This window comes from Taudactylus pleione, unplaced genomic scaffold, assembly GCF_031769625.1.
Source record: "Taudactylus pleione unplaced genomic scaffold, aTauple2 ptg000583l, whole genome shotgun sequence".
NCBI classification, from domain to species: domain Eukaryota; kingdom Metazoa; phylum Chordata; class Amphibia; order Anura; family Myobatrachidae; genus Taudactylus; species Taudactylus pleione.
In genome coordinates this window covers 723,385-743,608 of record NW_028284985.1, presented here as the reverse complement: position 1 = coordinate 743,608, position 20,224 = coordinate 723,385, and the positions used below count along the sequence as shown (strand labels likewise).

The following is a 20,224-nucleotide window of genomic DNA, read 5'->3' as shown; positions in this document are numbered from 1 at the left end:
TCATAATTCCAGCATATACAGGACCAGCGATCACAGTAACCCATTATATGTGTCATACATAGTGTATTGTGTGTCATAATTCCAGCATATACAGGACCAGTGATCACAGTAACCCATTATATGTGTCATACATAGTGTATTGTGTGTCATAATTCCAGCATATACAGGACCAGCGATGATAGTAACCCATTATATGTGTCATACATAGTGTATTGTGTGTCATAATTCCAGCATATACGGGACCAGCGATCACAGTAACCCATTATATGTGTCATACATAGTGTATTGTGTGTCATAATTCCAGCATATACAGGACCAGCGATCACAGTAACCCATTATATGTGTCATACATAGTGTATTGTGTGTCATAATTCCAGCATATACAGGACCAGTGATCACAGTAACCCATTATATGTGTCATACATAGTGTATTGTGTGTCATAATTCCAGCATATACGGGACCAGCGATCACAGTAACCCATTATATGTGTCATACATAGTGTATTGTGTGTCATAATTCCAGCATATACAGGACCAGCGATCACAGTAACCCATTATATGTGTCATACATAGTGTATTGTGTGTCATAATTCCAGCATATACAGGACCAGCGATCACAGTAACCCATTATATGTGTCATACATAGTGTATTGTGTGTCATAATCCCAGCATATACAGGACCAGTGATCACAGTAAATTATTATATCTGTCATACATAGTGTATTGTGTGTCATAATCCCAGTATATACAGGACCAGTGATCACAGTAACCCATTATATGTGTCATACATAGTGTATTGTGTGTCATAATTCCAGCATATACAGGACCAGTGATCACAGTAACCCATTATATGTGTCATACATAGTGTATTGTGTGTCATAATTCCAGCATATACAGGACCAGTGATCACAGTAACCCATTATATGTGTCATACATAGCGTATTGTGTGTCATAATTCCAGCATATACAGGACCAGTGATCACAGTATCCCATTATATGTGTCATACATAGTGTATTGTGTGTCATAATTACAGCATATACAGGACCAGCGATCACAGTAAGTTATTATATCTGTCATACATAGTGTATTGTGTGTCATAATCCCAGCATATACAGGACCAGTGATCACAGTAACCCATTATATGTGTCATACATAGTGTATTGTGTGTCATAATTCCAGCATATACAGGACCAGTGATCACAGTAACCTATTATATGTGTCATACATAGTGTATTGTGTGTCATAATTCCAGCATATACAGGACCAGTGATCACAGTAACCCATTATATGTGTCATACATGGTGTATTGTGTGTCATAATCCGAGCATATACAGGACCAGTGATCACAGTAACCCATTATTTCTACTTCAGGGTCCATAGGGGTCCACAGGGTGACCTTGGGGTATAGCTGGATCCTGGATCCTCGGGCACCACGGAGTTAAAGCTTTTAGCTGCTCCCAGGATGCACTTGGGTCCAACCTCCCCTATACCCCGCCCCCGAGCCACAGGCACCTCAGTTTAAGATGGTGCCCGGCCGGAGTCGGGTCACCCTGCGGGGGGGGGTCTGCAGGAGCAGCCCCCTAAAGCTTTTTTAACTTAGTTAAATGTATTTATTTTTTGACTACAGTTTTTTCTTTTTCTCCAGAGCGGCAGCGATGGGCTGTCTGTACAGACGCCCACGCTGCCGCTCCTTCTCCCTGCTGGCGCCGCGACACCAGCACTGAACTGGGGATCGCGGCGGGGGAAGCCAGAGTCTGTACTAGCCGGACTCTGGCTTCCCCCGGGACTGCTGCCGGAAGACGCCGGGGAGATCAGGTAAGCCGCGCACCGCTGATTAGCGGCGGTGCGCGGGTAATGCCTTTCATATGCAGTCCCATGCCCCCGGTCTAGGGGACAGACCGGGGGCGCTAGCGGTGGCGGCGGGCCCCCCCCTCCATCGGAGGCATACCCCGCCAGACCACTAGACCACCAGGGTAATTAAGCGGCAAGCGGGATGCCGCAACCTTGGGGGTTAAATATGCTAGCCAGGGGAGGAAGCCTTCCCTGTCAGCGGCTCCTCCCCTCAGCTCAGCGCGCCTTTCAGCTCGGAGTCTGGCGTCGCTGAGCTGCAGCTACTCGGGCCACTCCTCCTCTGAGGTCTCCAGCGGCCATTTTCTTACTGGCAGCGTGGATACTCTCAGGGAGCACGCGGACCGGTCCCCCTGTGTACCTCTCCCCCGACAAGGACAGTGTACACAGCGCTATAGCCCTCCCAGACACTGAATCTGGGAGGTTGATTGTAGTGGAAAGGTGCAGTGAGTATATCTTCCTGCATGGTATGTGACTTTTGCTAGTGCTGCCTGTCTGTGTTTTTTTTTCTACTTACTGTCAGCCTGTACCTATCCCTTTCCTTCTCCTACAAGCCCTACAGGTGTGCGGGGGAAGGGTGTTTCTACTGACCTCACCTATATAGATCACGTATTTGTGAGGTCCGTCACATACAGTTGTGTGCTACACGGTGCCATATTGTGGGCTGTTGTTCAGCACACTGGTGAGTGCGCACGTTTTCTTCCTAAGTCATGTCTGAGGAGGAGATTGAGCACTCCGGGGCTCCAGCATTGTTCTCCTGCAGGCGCTGTTCTGCAGGAGTGGATAGGGAGGATTTGTCACAGGACGGCCTGTGCGGACGGTGCCAGGCGGTCCCTGGTACGTCTAAACCTCCCATTTCGCAGGAGCCACCATGGGCGATGTTTTCCCAGGTGCTGGTGTCCATCGCGGACCGTCTGTCGGTCCCGACTGCCGCCCCTACTAGGGCGTTGCCCCAGCCTGCCATCCCCCATTCCCCGGGTGTCCCACAATTATTGCAGACTCCCCCGGGGTCTCAGCCTGTTGGTCCCTATGCGGGGTTGCCAATGTATATTCAGTCCACCCCTGTGGCACAGCCGGCTGTGGTGCCGTTTCAGGCTCCTGTGACAGCTCCTCCACCCTGGGTGGATGCGCTTTCCCACACTGTCCAAGATTTGGCGGCAGCATCTTCGGCTTTTCAGTCGATGTTGCGCAGTGACGTGCCCTCCAGGGCGTCTAAACGCTCAGTCATGGCACAGGCTGCGCATCTTTCGGATTCTGAGGGGTTCTCGGATGATGGTGAGGTACAGGATGACTCAGCCTCAGATGCCTCAGTCCAGGAGGTAGACACTAAGTCTTCCATCAATGTGCGGGCTCTGGTTAAGGCGGTGCGGGCTATTCTTCTGATTGAGGATGAGGCACCCGCTCCCAAGTCAAGGTATCCTAGTTTTAAAAAAGCTAAGGTTACTTCTACAGCGTTCCCCTTGTCTGATCAGTTGACTGATCACATGGCGGTGGCCTGGCAGACGCCCAGTAAGCGTTTCCTGCCACAGAAACGCTTGGCGTCCAATTATCCATTCCCGGAAGCGCATTGTAAGAAATGGGAAACTCCGCCTGCAGTCGATTCCCATGTAACACGCCTCATCAGGAGTGCTACTTTGCCATTGCCGTCTATATCCTCGCTGAAGGATCCTACGGACAGGAAGGTGGAGACTTGTCTAAAGTCTATTTATTCTCTCTCAGGGGCTGTAGCCCGGCCGTCCATGGCCATCTCCTGGGTGGCCAAGGCCATTGAGGGGTGGGCCAACGCCTTGGAGGACACGTTTACGGATGAATCTCCGGACGTCCAGAGGGCGTTGTTAGGACAGATGAGAGATGCCGCCTCCTACATCGGAGAAGCATCTTTGGATGCTAGCCTGTTGACCTCTAGGGTTTCGGCGGCAGCAGTGTCTGCTCGTAGATCCTTGTGGTTGCGGTCTTGGAGAGCAGACGCGGATTCAAAGAAAGGCTTGGAGGCCTTACCTTTTAATGGGGAATTACTATTTGGTCCGGACCTGGACAAAATAGTAGATACCCTGGCAAAATCCAAGTCAGCCTTCCTCCCTTCAGCTACTACACCTGCTAAGGTCCGGAGCTCGGCGTTTCGTTCCTTTCGGGTTCAGGGCAAGGCAAAGGGTCAGTCCTTCCCGAGACAGTCCGCACCCAAGACCGCCTCAAAGCCAAAGAAGCAAGCCTGGAGTGCTAGGCGCCCTTCTTCCAAGCCAGAAGATAAGCCTTCTGCGTGATGGGACGGGCCTCCCTCTGGGGGACCCCAGAGTGGGAGGCCGACTTCTTCAATTCGCCCAGTGCTGGCACAATACCACCACGGATGCCTGGGTGCGAGAAGTGGTCTCCCAGGGGTACGCCCTGTCTTTTCGGCACAGGCCGCCTTGCCAGTTTTTTTGCACAAGTCCTTCTCAGGACAAAACCAAGGCCTTGCAGGTTCAGGAAGCCATAGAGGCCTTGCTGACGGCGGGGGTCATTATACCCGTACCACAGTCTCAACGTGGGATGGGGTATTACTCTACGCTGTTTCTGGTGCAGAAACCCAATGGCTCTCATCGCCCCATCCTCAATTTGAAGTCCCTGAACAGGTTTCTCAGGGTTCCCAAATTCAGGATGGAAACTTTGCGTTCCATCATACTGGCGATGGAACCGGGGGATTATATGGTCTCCCTGGATATCCAGGACGCCTACCTCCATGTGCCTATAGCAACATCGCACCAACGGTTTCTGCGGTTTGCTATTCTCCACAACCACTACCAATTCAGGGCTCTACCCTTTGGTCTCTCCACGGCACCAAGGGTATTTACCAAGGTGATGGCGGTCATGGCGGCTCACCTTCGGAGCCAGGGGATACGGTTGCTACCGTATCTAGACGACCTCCTCTTGCTGGCAAGCTCCCCGGAGGTACTGATCCAGCATCTCCACCTGACGGTCGCTTGTCTACAGGCGCACGGCTGGTTGATCAACTGGAAGACATCCTCCCTCATCCCATCACAACGGATGGTTCATTTGGGGGCCCTGCTGGACTCTCGTCAGCAACGGATTTTTCTGACTCCAGAGAAGGTCTCCTCCTTACAGCTGCGGATTCACAGTTGTCTGAGCAGTGGCAGAGTGTCGGTGCACTCAGCGATGAGAGTTTTGGGGTCCATGGTGTCGGCATTCGACATGGTGGAGTTTGCCCAGTTCCATTCCAGGCCCCTGCAGGGGCTGATTCTTTCAGAATGGAACGGATTGCCACACAGGATCCGCTCTCAGATGCTGGTGTTGTCCTCGGAGGTGCGTCTGTCCCTAGCCTGGTGGCTGCAGACAGCGCATCTCCTGGAGGGGCGCCCCTTTTGGATCCCGGAATGGGTTCTGCTCACGACAGATGCCAGTCTCCGGGGTTGGGGGGCGGTGACAGGCTCCTTGTCACTTCAGGGTCGTTGGTCGGCGGAGGAAGCGATTCTTCCCATCAACATCCTGGAACTGCGGGCAGTATACAGAGCCCTGCAGTCGTCCGGCACCGCTCTTCACGGAAGGGCCGTTCAGGTGCAGTCAGACAACGCCACCACGGTGGCATACATCAATCACCAGGGAGGGACTCGCAGTCGAGCTGCGATGTCGGAGGTGTCCCGCGTCCTGGCTTGGGCGGAGCGCTATCTTCCAGCTCTCTCTGCAGTTTTCATCCCAGGAGTCTTCAATTGGGAGGCAGACTTCCTCAGCCGTTACGATGTGCATCCCGGGGAATGGTCGCTTCATCCAGAGGTATTCCAACTACTCGTGGACAAGTGGGGGCTGCCAGAGCTGGACCTGATGGCGTCCCGTTACAATCACAAGCTGCCTGTGTACGGGTCAAGGACAAGGGACGCAGGCGCAAGTCTGATAGACGCGCTGTCGGTGAAATGGCTGTTTCAACTGGCTTACTTGTTCCCTCCGATATCTCTGCTGCCTCGGGTCCTGCGCAAGTTCAAACAGGACGGAGGCACACTGATCCTGGTGGCCCCAGCGTGGCCCAGAAGGCCGTGGTACTCCGATCTGCGGAGCCTGTCCATCGACGCTCCGTACCTCCTACCTCAACGGCGGGACCTGTTGTCTCAGGGGCCCTGTCTTCACCCGGATCTGGGTCGACTATCTTTGACGGCGTGGCTCTTGAGACAGCCGTCCTGAGGTCTCGGGGCTTTTCTAGCTCCGTTATTACCACCATGCTGAGGGCGCGCAAGCCTGCTTCCGCGAGGATCTATCACAGAGTGTGGCACACTTACTTTCAGTGGTGCGAGGCCAGAAACTATGATCCCCAGGTGTTCCGAGTTTCGCGTATTCTGGCTTTCCTTCAGTCCGGTTTGGACTTAGGATTACGTCTTTCTTCACTGAAGGTACACGTGTCTGGTCTGTCGGTGTGGTTCCAGCGCAGGATCGCTGCTATGCCGGACGTACACACCTTTTTCCAGGGTGTTTTGAGAATCCAGCCTCCCTTTGTGCCACCTGTGGCCCCGTGGGATTTGGCGGTGGTTCTTAGGGCCTTACAGGGTCCTCCTTTTGAGCCCTTGGAGTCAGTGGAGCTCAAGTGGCTAACTTTTAAAACTGTTTTCCTCTTGGCAATTGCTTCTGCCAGGAGGGTTTCAGATTTGGGGGCGCTTTCTTGTCGTCCCCCTTTTCTGATTTTTCATCAGGACAGAGCGGTGCTTCGCACTCGTCCTGATTTCCTGCCTAAGGTGGTTTCCAGGTTCCACATTAATCAGGAAATTGTTGTACCAGCCTTTCAGTCACCTGATCTTTCGGCTGGGGAGACTTCCTTAGACGTTGTAAGGGCACTCCAGGTTTATGTGGAGCGGACTAGTTCTGTGAGGAAGTCGGATTCTTTGTTTATCCTCTTTGGTTTTCACAAGAGGGGTTGGCCTGCCAACAAACAGACTCTAGCCCGTTGGCTTCGTTCTGTTATTATTGAGGCTTATATGCAGGAGGGTTTACCTGTTCCAGCCTCTGTTAAGGCTCATTCCACTCGGTCCGTGGGCCCTTCTTGGGCTGCTAGCCGTGGCGCCTCTGCTGTTCAGCTCTGTAAGGCGGCCACCTGGTCTTCCATTCAGACCTTTTTGAGGTTCTATGCGTTTGACACCTTTGCCTCTCAGGATGCATCCTTTGGGCGCCGGGTTCTCCTATCAGCACAGGAGCGTCCCCGCCCTTAGTTGGACTGCTTTGGGACATCCCCAAGGTCACCCTGTGGACCCCTATGGACCCTGAAGTAGAAAACAAGAGATATGGTAAGAACTTACCTTTGTTATCTCTGTTTCTACGAAGTCCATAGGGTCCACAGGGCACCCGCCCTTACGCACCTGGCTTCATATGGGCTCTGTGACTGGTCACCGGTTTTCCGTCTCCCATTTCTGTGAGTATGGTTCTTGTGTGTTCCAGTCTTCCTTCTCTCTGTTTCGTCTCCTCCTCCGGCCTGGGCTGCTTACCAACTGAGGTGCCTGTGGCTCGGGGGCGGGGTATAGGGGAGGTTGGACCCAAGTGCATCCTGGGAGCAGCTAAAATCTTTAACTCCGTGGTGCCCGAGGATCCAGGATCCAGCTATACCCCAAGGTCACCCTGTGGACCCTATGGACTTCGTAGAAACAGAGATAACAAAGGTAAGTTCTTACCATATCTCTTGTTATGTGTCATACATAGTGTATTGTGTGTCATAATTCCAGCATATACAGGACCAGCGATCACAGTAACCCATTATATGTGTCATACATAGTGTATTGTGTGTCATAATTCCAGCATATACAGGACCAGTGATCACAGTAAGTTATTATATCTGTCATACATAGTGTATTGTGTGTCATAATTCCAGCTAAATGTAAGTCCCCCGGGGGGTGCCTAACCCTAACCCTCCCCCTAGTCTAACCCTAACCTCCCGGGGGGGTGCCTGACCCTAAGTCTCCCCCGGGAGCCCTAAACCTAACCCTCCAACCCCCCCGCAGCTGTCCGCTCGCGGCACAGGCATCCCTTCGATCGGGATGCCGGGCGCCGGTCTTCCGGCGCCGGTAAAATGAGCGGCGTCTACATCTAGATGCCGGTCATTTCACCCTCGCCGGGATATGAGAGTCGGGAAGCCGGCTGTCGGTATAATGTCAGCCGGCTTCCCGATTGCATCCAGACACCGGGGTTCCAGTGATAACGGGAATACTAAGGGGGTAAATTTACTAAAGTGAGAGTTTTTAGAAGTGAGTTTTAAAAGAGATTTTGCCCATAGCAACCAATCAGATTCTACTTAACATTTAACTAGCACCTTCTAGAAGATAATAACTAGACTCTGATTGGTAGCTATGGGCAACATCTCTTTTAAAACTCACTTCTAAAAACTCTCACTTTAGTAAATTTACCCCTAAGGCTTAACAATAGAAAAGAACAGACTGATATTCCACGTGGTTCAGTTTTATTTGCAATATATGTCCATTATGCCCAATCAAATAACAGAGGAAGAGTATCAAATAGTGTGTTGATTTAATATAATAACCACATTGTCGCATGAATAAGGAGATACAATTAGATAGTGTTACTAAGTGACAACATATCATTATTGTAACAATCTATCAGATACCTATGTAGGAGTGACAATGTTTTTCTCTGAACTATAGAGAAAACTAGGTGATCTAAGTTCCGATATTGAGAACATTTGAGATACTAGGCAGATGTTTGACACCACACATATATAAGAACTGTGTTATACAGAGAATCCTATTAAGCACAATTCTACTATATTGCGGACCATACACGGTGCACTAAAGCAGCCGATCCGATGGATTGGTACAATTTGGCTGCTATATCGCACCGTGTATGGCCATATCATCGTACAAAGAGCACTCCCGTGGGGTCTTACATCGCATCCCCTGATCTTACTGCAAAATTAGCTGATCGGGGATGCGATGTGCGATCCCATGCGGGTGAGGGAGGGGGGAGCTGGCATATCGGGTGGTCGGCCACCTGATTACACCCTGTGTGGGGACCGCCCGATATGTCGGATCCCCCGTCGCCTCGGACGGTGCCATCGCAATGTAATAAGTGGAAATCACTGTATCCCATCTATCCTGGATTAATTTATACCCATCTATCATTCAATATCACTCCTTCAATTTGATTGTGGGAGTACATATATTAGGTTACAACAGGTCCGACGGTAGTAGGAATTTATTTTAAATCTATATCACTTTTCTATATATCTAGTACACATCTTTATCTTCATTATTTGATTTGATTTTATACAATATTTCGCCTAACACTTAGACAAATACCTTTTAAATAATAACTAATAAAGATTAATATTTTATAATTTTTCCAGAAGATTTGTAAAAGAATTACAGGATCTAATTGGTGCACCTGACATAACAATATTGCCTTTTTTTTTTTTGCTTTTAAATATTTAAATAAATAGGAAGCTGGGATTTCCTCGTCCAAAGCACAAAGCGACATATTTACAGTTTCTCAGCATTTTCCTTTAGATCTTCTCTGCTGATGCCTCCGCTCCTCCTCACCTTCCCCTCGCCATCTGCTCCCCCTCCCCTCGCCCTCCGCTCCCCTTCCCCTCCACCTCCCCCTCCTCACCTTCCCCTCGCCCTCCGCACCCCCTTCCCCCTCCCCTCGCCCTCCGCTCCCCCTCCCCTCCCCCTCCTCACCTTCCCCTCGCCCTCCGCACCCCCTTCCCCCTCCCCTCGCCCTCCGCTCCCCCTCCCCTCCACCTCTCCCTCCTCACCTTCCCTTCGCCCTCCGCACCCCCTTCCCGCTCCCCTCGTCTTGGCATTAGTCCCATTTTTTGGAAGTAGAGACAGCCTTTTGTAAAGAAAGGATTTCAGTATTAAAGGATTATTATTTCTCTAAGTGTAAATATTGTGTCCCGTCTGGTTTTCAGGAACCACCTGGATGCAGGAGATTGTTGACCTGATCATGCATGATGCAGACGAGCAGATGTGCCGGAGAGCCCCCGTTTATGAGCGGATCCCCTTCATCGAGCTCATGCACATGATGAAACCAGGTAAGTGCACAGCGAGCGCAGCAGTAACTGGAGAATCCCCCTCTACAAATACTGAGACACGGAGGAAACGTTCTAGTATACTTCCGAAGACTACTCATTTATATGTTTTCCAGGACGGGATTATATATATAGCGCCGGCTTCTTGTTCAATCCCCCAAATCATTAATTACTTCCTTAGGGAAGAGTTATAAGGGTATGCAGTCGGGAAGCCGGCGGACCTAATCCCGACAGCCGGCTTCTCGACTGCTTAATCCCAGCGAGGGTAAAATGACAGGCGTCTAAATGTAGATGCCTGTCATTTTACCGACGCCGGGAGACCGGCGCCCGGCATCCCAATCGAAGGGACGCCGAGCGTGGATAGCCGCGGGGGGGTGGGAGGGATAGGTTTAGGGTTCCTGGGGGGAGCTTAGGGTTAGGCACCCCCCTGGGAGGCTAGGGTTAGGCTAGGAGGAGGAAGGGTTAGGCACCCCTGAGGGGACTTAGGGTTAGACACCCCCCCGGGGGGAATTAGGTTTAGGCGGCGGGGAAGGGGCGCTAGGTTTAGGCACTGGGGGGGACTTAGGGTTAGGCACCCCCCCTGGGGGAATTAGGTTTAGGCGGCGGGGAAGGGGGGCTAGGTTTAGGCACTGGGGGGGAAGGTTAGGGTTAGACACCCTTAAGGGAGGGTTAGGGTTCGGGGGTAGAATAGGTTAGTGAGTACTTACCTGGGGACGATCGGGATTTTCATCCTTGTCGGCCTGCCGCTGTCGGGATTTGAACCGCCGGGCACGGGTCTGGCGGTAAATCATACCGATTCCGTTATAATAAGCCCCCTATGCTTATCAAATAAACTAACAGCGCTAGGCAACAGCTTCAAATGACCTTCCGGCACGAGGACCAGGGTACATTATATAGAAACAAGGTATGTAATAAGCAGTCCTGTGCCCCAGTATAGATATATCACATGTATAAAGTGTATTCATTGGAACTCCCTGTGTCTGTGCTACAGGACCTGGTGCGTAATGTCTGGTGCTGAGCAGAGTATGGACAATGTGTATATATGTACAGTGGGTTTAACGTGTGGGAATGTAAGAGTGTATACAATAAGTAAGAAATGCACTTTAGGAAGATGTATTTCACAGGTATTTTGTTGTATAAGGATTTGTCGTTTGGGACAGATTGTTCTTTGGACATTCTCACATAGGAAGTGTAATGTTACTGACTGCATCCTGAGATCAGCAAAGGCATTACTGTACTGTACTGTACTTTACGTGCCTAATTTTTTTTTCTTCTCCCTGGTAGAAGCAGGTGGGTTGCGATGGGGGCGGGGCTTGCTGGTTTGCATTGTTTAGCCCTGCCCCCTCTGTGGTAAATTGTCATGAATTTAAATTGGAGGCAGGACTAAATGATGCAATTCTTGAAGTTTCGCGTCATTAAGCCCCGCCTCCTACATGGGGACCCACGATTGCCACGGAAATTCTCCCCATTCTGCCAACTTTATTTTATTTATTAACAGTATCTTATATAGCGCAGCATATTCTGTTGCGCTTTACAATTGTAAACATTAATATTACAAAACTGGGTAATAACAGACAGATATATAGGTAGGAAGGCCCTGCTCGCAAGCTTACAATCTATAGGGAAATAGGCAGTAATACACAAGGATAGGTGCTATATATTGCATTTTGGTCCAGCCAGAATGCAGAGTTTCTTGGTTGGCTGCATGATCCAGTCACACAGGAATGTCGGACAAATGTCATGAGGATATGAGAGAAAGACTATGTGTGGACTGTGAAAGGGGAAGTAATTAGATATGGAAGCTATGGACGTTGTGTGGGAGGTTCTGGAATCTGTTAGGCTTGCCTGAACAGGTGAGTTTTCAGGGAACGCTTGAAGGATTGGAGACTAGAGGAAAGTCTTATTGTGCGTGGTAAGGCATTCCATAGAGAGGGTTCAGCCCGAAGAAAGTCCTGTAACCGTGAATGGGAGCAAGTAATGCATGGGGACGAGAGACGCAGATGTTGTGCTGAGCGGAGAGGTCGGGTTGGGAGATGTTTTGAGATGAGTGAAGAGATGTATGTTGGTGTGGTTTGGTTAATGGCCTTATGTGTAAGTAAAAGTATTTTATATTGAATACGGTAGAAAACTGGCAACCAATGGAGGGACTGACAGAGCGAGGCAGCAGACAATGAACGTTTCGGTATGCATGAAGACAATCACAATGGACAACTCTCCTGATAGGAAGAGATGTCCTTTGTGATAGAGGGATTTCTGGGTTTAAAACACAGAGGTCCTTCTGGCGTCCTCCTGCATATGCACAGAATGACCTACACACCGTTGGGGACACTGGGAGGAATCTGATTGGATCCCTCTCAGGTGACAATGTGATAAGAAGCAAATAGGCTTCTATTGGGCAACACCATCTGCAGAGCTTTGTTTTCCAACGTCTGTACATATGAGAAATGCGGTAAATCCCCCGAAAACTGCTTTTTCGGAGGTTTGAGCACATAATAGAGGATAGTGCATCCCGCCCTCTGTGTTATATGTACAGTCGGCATATTTCATTAAGTCATATGCTAATTTAATTACTGTTCAAACCACATAGACACCGTAGATACTTTGATTCTGTGTAGCTAATATATGAGAGGAGGAAGGCAGCTGATCAGTAAGATATATTTATATGGTGTACTAGTCTTAGATGTCTATGGATAGGATTACAGCCTGCTGTATTGTGTCCTCTTATTATGTAATGGCTGATGTGGCTCTGTAGGAGAGACTGTATCCTCTGAACATCAGGAAGGATTGCACCTCTGTGACATATGTATGCAGGGATTGTATGATTGTTAAAGACATTGAGCAATGAACATCTTGCCTTAAGACGCCTGCATCTGCTGTATCCTGTGACTACCAAAGTAGTGCCAAACCCTACTCCGTTCTATGGCTTTTCTGGGGCAGGGACTGATGTGAATGGCCAAACATTCTCTGTAAAGCGCTGCGGAATATGTGTGCGCTATATACATAACTGGTAATAAATAACAAATAAATTAACCCCTGACTGACTGGCAGGTCATGAGACGGCTTTGCCCACAGCAGTGCCAGGTAATGTAGCCTCATACATTCAGAATCCTATTTTATTTTTTTATATAGTTTTTTTAATTGTTTTATTGTATAGCATGAGAAACAATAAAGATTAAGCAATTTACATACAGTGGTGCTCAGAGGTTTTTCTCTTATTTTGAGAATTAAACAGTCAGATCAATTCCTGGTGCACAGAGAGAATGTTTGGCTTAGGGTGCTGAGAGACCTTGCACCATCCCTGTGCAGAGCCCCCCGGGGCCTGATACAGGAGCCGTGTCTGGGGATTACTGTTACTCTGCACCAGTGCTGGGAGGGTTCCAAGATTTCAGCAATAGGCTGGGAATGGGTCATTTCAGGCTGATATCTCGCAATAGGCAAGTTAACCCCTCACTGGCTGGCAGGTCCTGAGGCGGCTTTGCCCACAGCAGTGCCAGGTAATGTAGATTTATACATTCAGAATCCTATTTTTATTTTTTTATATAGCTTTTTTTGTATTCGCACAAGATAAATATCAAAGCAATTACATACAGTGGTGCTCAGGGGGTTTTATCTAAATTTGGAGAATTAAACATTCAGATCAAATCCTGGTGCACAGAGAGAATGGTCCCAAATCTGTGCAACATATAATACAATAAGAGGAAAAAGAACCCCTGGCATCACCGGGCACAGAGGCTAGCAATCTAGTGACTAACAGGTCCAGAATATTAGTGTATAGATACAGTCTTGTCCTTTGTTATGGACAGTACAAATAGGAACTTCAAGGTGCATGTAAAATGGGAAAACTCAACTTCTGCCGCTGTACGTCACACCACCCGGATGAAGGCGAATATACTTTTATTACCCGTACAGTCCCATGTATCAGCGACACGTAAAACTTCTGTTGCAATATTTAGTTCCAAATTGTGCCCAGTCCTTATACGTGTCCATAAATACATTTATTCCGGATAGTTCTCTATCTGACAGAATTGTAGTAGTTTGCTCCTGGTCAGGGGGAGGAATAGGGAGGTAAGGCGTAACCTCATAGTAGGGGTAGAAGGCTGAAGTTTGGCTTAGGGTGCTGAGAAACCTTGCACCATCCCTGCGCAGAGCCCCCCAGGGCCTGATACAGGAGCCAATGGATACTACAGGCGTTTGGTATCTATCTAAATAGAGCACGTTGCAGCAGAGGGAATCTGTGCCAAATGTCACTGAGTGCACAGCCAGGAATACAAGGGGCGGAGTGAGGAATGGCAGAGCCAACAGAGCAGTAATCAGTGTCATGCAATGCCAGGGGTCATGAGGAGCCAGAGCGTTGTCCCATGTAGTGCCAGGGGTCAGGAGCCAGAGCGTTGTCCCATGTAGTGCCAGTGGTCCTGAGGAGCCAGAGAGTTGTCCCTTACAAAGCCAGGGGGCAGGAGCCAAAGAGTTGTCCCATACAGTGCCAGGGGACTCAGGAGGAGCCAGAGAGCTGTCCCATACAGTGCCAGGGGTCAGGAGGAGCCAGAGAGCTGTCCCATACAGTGCCAGGGTTCAGGAGGAGCCAGAGAGCTGTCCCATACAGTGCCAGGGGACTCAGGAGGAGCCAGAGAGTTGTCCCATACAGTGCCAGGGGACTCAGGAGGAGCCAGAGAGCTGTCCCATACAGTGCCAGGGGTCAGGAGGAGCCAGAGAGCTGTCCCATTCAGTGCCAGAGGTCAGGAGGAGCCAGAGAGCTGTCCCATACAGTGCCAGGGGTCAGGAGGAGACAGAGAGCTGTCCCATACAGTGCCATGCATAAACTATTTTTGAGCAGTTCTGCAGACAGAATCACTTCCATGAAGGCTCTCATGATATATGAGGCACGTAGGCGACAAGACACAGTAGTACTTCACCATTTGCCCTTTCTAAGCATTGGGGTAGTATAGATGGCCGCCAAGCTTTGCACGCGCAAATTCTAACCTTAATATACATTTTTGGGGATCCAGAACAAATGACAAGTGTAGAACCAGACAGTGCCAATACACAAATGTAATATCAGCCCCCGTACTTGCATTGACATCCAGAAAATGCAATCATATAGCTCTGAGACATAAGGATTAAATAGGGATTCCCTCCAGATGTCCATTCGTGGAGAAAGTGATGGAATAATTATGGCAGCTGTGTTGGATATAAAGGATGTAAGTAATGTGTGTGTATAGATCAGCCAGTTACACCAGATCGGTGGAGATGTCACCACACTTCCCAGGCTCGGGGCCAGCAGTGTCTCCCTGTAATGTGTGTATAGATCAGCCAGTTACACCAGATCAATAGAGATGTGACCACACTTCCCAGGCTCGGGACCAGCAGTGTCTCCCTGTAATGTGTGTATAGATCAGCCAGTTACACCAGATCGGTAGAGATGTGACCACACTTCCCAGGCTCGGGACCAGCAGTGTCTCCCTGTAATGTGTGTATAGATCAGCCAGTTACACCAGATCGGTAGAGATGTGACCACACTTCCCAGGCTCTGGGCCAGCAGTGTCTCCCTGTAATGTGTGTATAGATCAGCCAGTTACACCAGATCGGTGGAGATGTCACCACACTTCCCAGGCTCGGGGCCAGCAGTGTCTCCCTGTAATGTGTGTATAGATCAGCCAGTTACACCAGATCAGTAGAGATGTGACCACACTTCCCAGGCTCGGGACCAGCAGTGTCTCCCTGTAATGTGTGTATAGATCAGCCAGTTACACCAGATCGGTAGAGATGTGACCACACTTCCCAGGCTCGGGACCAGCAGTATCTCCCTGTAATGTGTGTGTATAGATCAGCCAGTTACACCAGATCGGTAGAGATGTGACCACACTTCCCAGGCTCTGGGCCAGCAGTATCTCCCTGTAATGTGTGTATAGATCGGCCAGTTACACCAGATCGGTGGAGATGTCACCACACTTCCCAGGCTCGGGGCCAGCAGTGTCTCCCTGTAATGTGTGTATAGATCAGCCAGTTACACCAGATCAGTAGAGATGTGACCACACTTCCCAGGCTCGGGACCAGCAGTGTCTCCCTGTAATGTGTGTATAGATCAGCCAGTTACACCAGATCGGTAGAGATGTGACCACACTTCCCAGGCTCGGAGCCAGCAGTGTCTCCCTGTAATGTGTGTATAGATCAGCCAGTTACACCAGATCGGTAGAGATGTGACCACACTTCCCAGGCTCGGGCCAGCAGTGTCTCCCTGTAATGTGTGTATAGATCAGCCAGTTACACCAGATCAGTAGAGATGTGACCACACTTCCCAGGCTCGGGACCAGCAGTGTCTCCCTGTAATGTGTGTATAGATCAGCCAGTTACACCAGATCAGTAGAGATGTGACCACACTTCCCAGGCTCGGGACCAGCAGTGTCTCCCTGTAATGTGTGTATAGATCAGCCAGTTACACCAGATCGGTAGAGATGTGACCACACTTCCCAGGCTCTGGGCCAGCAGTATCTCCCTGTAATGTGTGTATAGATCGGCCAGTTACACCAGATCGGTGGAGATGTCACCACACTTCCCAGGCTCGGGGCCAGCAGTGTCTCCCTGTAATGTGTGTATAGATCAGCCAGTTACACCAGATCAGTAGAGATGTGACCACACTTCCCAGGCTCGGGACCAGCAGTGTCTCCCTGTAATGTGTGTATAGATCAGCCAGTTACACCAGATCGGTAGAGATGTGACCACACTTCCCAGGCTCTGGGCCAGCAGTGTCTCCCTGTAATGTGTGTATAGATCAGCCAGTTACACCAGATCGGTAGAGATGTCACCACACTTCCCAGGCTCTGGGCCAGCAGTGTCTCCCTGTAATGTGTGTATAGCTCAGCCAGTTACACCAGATCGGTAGAGATGTGACCACACTTCCCAGGCTCTGGGCCTGCAGTGTCTCCCTGTAATGTGTGTATAGATCAGCCAGTTACACCAGATCGGTGGAGATGTCACCACACTTCCCAGGCTCGGGGACAGCAGTGTCTCCCCTGTAATGTGTGTATAGATCAGCCAGTTACACCAGATCGGTAGAGATGTCACCACACTTCCCAGGCTCGGGGACAGCAGTGTCTCCCCTGTGAGTGTTCTGGTGACTGAATGTCGGTCCTATGATCTTATCATTGCAGGAATAGAAGAGGTGAATGCGATGCCGTCACCCCGAGTGCTGAAGAGCCACCTCCCCATCCAGCTGGTTCCTCCGTCTTTCTGGGAGCACAACTGCAAGGTACAGGCTGTCTCTGGTGGTTTGGTTAATGGTTGGCCAAAAATGGGATGGACGTTAGAATGTTGTTGTCCTCTCCAGGTGATCTACGTGGCCCGGAACGCCCGAGACACTGCGACTTCCTTCTATCACTTTGACCATATTGCACTGATTCACCCTGAGCCGGTGTCCTTTGAGAACTACGTGGAACGGTTTATGAAGGGTGACAGTGAGTGGAGGGACCTGGGCAGCGGGACGGGAGGTGGGCTCCGACGTGTAGTGACATCAGCCATGGTGTCATTTAGCTTTTGGTCGGCTGGAAGCATCTGAAAGGAGTAGGAATGGGGCCATCAAATAGTGGGGTCATCACCGCCATCGCAATATGTCTGAGGATGTCATACCGCCACCAGCGTGTAAACTATTCCATGGTTTGCTCGTGCAATGGTGCCAAGTGCAGACTTTTCATCAGAGCATGGACTCCAATGTGAGCGATTTAAGCGCCGGTGTGCGCAAACACTTCAGCGCCACGCCCGCAAACTCTCGTAACACCGTATCTCTGCATCTGAATACACGCCTTCCATTCCACGCCCAGGAATGCTCAGGACATTTCTGAGTGCTTCTGCGCCTCTGTACAAACACTGCAACTGCGAATTTGTACGAACACAGACGGGGCGCATACGCGGTGCACCTGAGACGCATGTGCGGTAAAGAATAAAAAAATCGATCAAATATGTGCGACTCGTAATCAGGCCGAGCGTCACCTTCCTGGCGTCAGATATCAGAAAGATTCCTGCGACGGTGGCAACTATCACAATCCCGGCATCGAACAGAGAATTCTTTGATCGGAGTTTGGTAAATTTAGGTCCTCGATACTATTGTATTAGGACAGATCGGGACTGAAAGGTATCGGTGATATCTCCTGCATTACCTCTATAATGAGTGGTCCCGATAGGTCATTTCTACAAAAGTAGGTGAAAATATTTATTTATACTTATGTAGAAATTAGGGAATGCTGAATAGACCCCTATATGTGTATACAGTAATCAGTAATGAGCTTGTGCCTTTGATGTGTTCCCTAAACGCTGGTTCCTATATTCGCAGTGGGATGGGGCTCCTGGTATGAGCACGTGAAAGGATTCTGGGAACAGAGAGATAAACGCAACGTTTTATATCTATTTTTTGAGGACATGAAAAAGGTGAGAAAATAACGATGTTTTGGTGCTAATTTCAGCATTTAGCCGTTTTTATTCTCTATTCCTGTAACCCCCAGGTTATAATATTATCACCATATCTGCGCCAGGGAACCAGCACTTACACTCATATACGCGCTCTATACCGAAAGAACAGCGCTCTCCATCTAATAGTGACCTTTATTATTGAGACGCAGATTTGTTTCACTATTTTATTGGATTTACCCAGACGTATTGTTCTATTTTCACATTCAAGGATTCCCTAGAACCATTGCAATTTTATTCATGGTAAATTAAGACTTGTATACATTAGTATTTTATAAATTTGTGCGTATTGCTCCTTTATATATTGGTGCCAGTGGGAGTAAGATTTCGGTGCAGAACTGAAAGCGTCTATTGATGGTAAAAAAAAAAAATATTTATTACTTTAAAGATCATGGAAATAGGCCCCACAAATGGAATCAGAATGTGCAACCGCCGGACCCAAGTCCGGCGCTTCAAAACCCGATGCCGGAAGACCGGCCATAGAAGATCCCGACGGGGTAAGTAATTAAACTATTGCTAACCCTGGCGTCGTCCCCTAACCCTCCCTTAGGGGTGCCTAACCCTAACCAAACCATCCCCTGCGACTGTGCGCTGCCGGTGCCCAGCTTACCTTCATTCTGTATCCTGGGCTACGGGATCCCGACGTAGGGATAATGATGGGCGTCGGGATTTTGGCTACATACCCCACAAATATTTATATTTTACACATACCTATAAAGTTGTCCATTACTATTCCGGAAGAAAAGCGCGTGGAGCGTAATACGGTTGTGGAACCTCTGCCAGAACAGGACGATCATAGAGCTGACATTACATAGTCATTTCATCTTTTTGTAATTAATCTTCATTCCCATCCTCTGCAACCCACAGAACCCCCTGCAAGAGATTCGGAAAGTGGCGAAATTCTTGGGCAAAGACTTCCCGGATGACGTACTAAACAAGATCGCAAAACTCAGCACCTTCGAGCACATGAAGAACAACCCGATGGCCAATAACTCTGACTTCCCCAAACACATAGTTAACCAATCACAGAACGAGTTTATGAGAAAAGGTGAGATGTGTAAAGTTAGCGCCAGGTTACACGGAACCTCCAGGCGTTGGTTCTTAGATCACGTCCTGGTTAAATTGCAGAGAATGCGCTACATATATTTATAAAAAAAAAAAGCAGGGATGGACTGGGGCTGTAATTCGGCCTCGGCATCCCTCTGTGTGCACGGGAAAGGGGTGTGACCAACGCCTCACGGGGGTGTGGCCCTGTGGCACGCACCGTCTCTCTGCATGTTGGCCATGCAGAGTGCCAGGAGGCGGAGTTGCTCGCCCAGGCTTTCGTTCCAGACCAGACCATCAGGTCATCATCCCTTCTGGCCTTTACCAGAAGTGCCAGACGGACTTTACCAGAATTGCCAGACGGCCTTGACCAGGAGTGCCAGACGGCCTTGACCAGGAGTGCCAGACGGCCTTGACCAGGAGTGCCACATGGCCAGTCCTGCCCTGACTGTGGTGTTTCAGTGCCGGAGATAGATTTGTGTCTGTTAGTTCAGTTTATTGATGTTTGCTAAATAGAGAACATCGGACGTAGCCCCCTAAACCAGTGGTAAAGGGGTTACCATTCGTTCTTAAATGCAGCCCTAAGAGTGATAATCCATTCCGCATGCCGATTGCTCACATTGGAATCTGGGATCAGTTCTGGCGGCCCTAATACGGGACACTGACTGGTGCTTCTGTTCTCCGAACCTTTATGGCTTTGTCCTTCTTGCAAGAACGAGATTGTTTTGGGGCAGAGTGATATCGGCCGGGGGATAATTTAGAGATGGAAGAATGGGGCTAAAACGAAGTAATTTGCAATTATTTGACAAAAAAACGGTGATCCTGGCTCAGTTTTGGATTGTTGCCTGGTTTACGCTTAGTAATGA

The 20,224-nt window shown here is 49.4% G+C and overlaps 1 protein-coding gene across 2 annotated transcripts in view; it reads left to right on the top strand.

The window, feature by feature from the left end:
• Window positions 1–20,224, top strand: part of LOC148481376 (sulfotransferase 1C2-like) — a 47,513-nt gene that overhangs the window by 14,724 nt on the left and 12,565 nt on the right. Inside the window, exons 2-7 of one of the 2 annotated variants that reach the window (XM_088453553.1) lie at window positions 9,741–9,863; window positions 11,148–11,150; window positions 17,006–17,103; window positions 17,182–17,308; window positions 18,181–18,275; window positions 19,182–19,362. In XM_088453553.1, the coding sequence (XP_088309679.1) occupies window positions 9,741–9,863; window positions 11,148–11,150; window positions 17,006–17,103; window positions 17,182–17,308; window positions 18,181–18,275; window positions 19,182–19,362 (627 nt within the window). The remainder of the gene's footprint in view (window positions 1–9,740; window positions 9,864–11,147; window positions 11,151–17,005; window positions 17,104–17,181; window positions 17,309–18,180; window positions 18,276–19,181; window positions 19,363–20,224) is intronic. The other variant, XM_088453552.1, reaches the window with a different exon arrangement.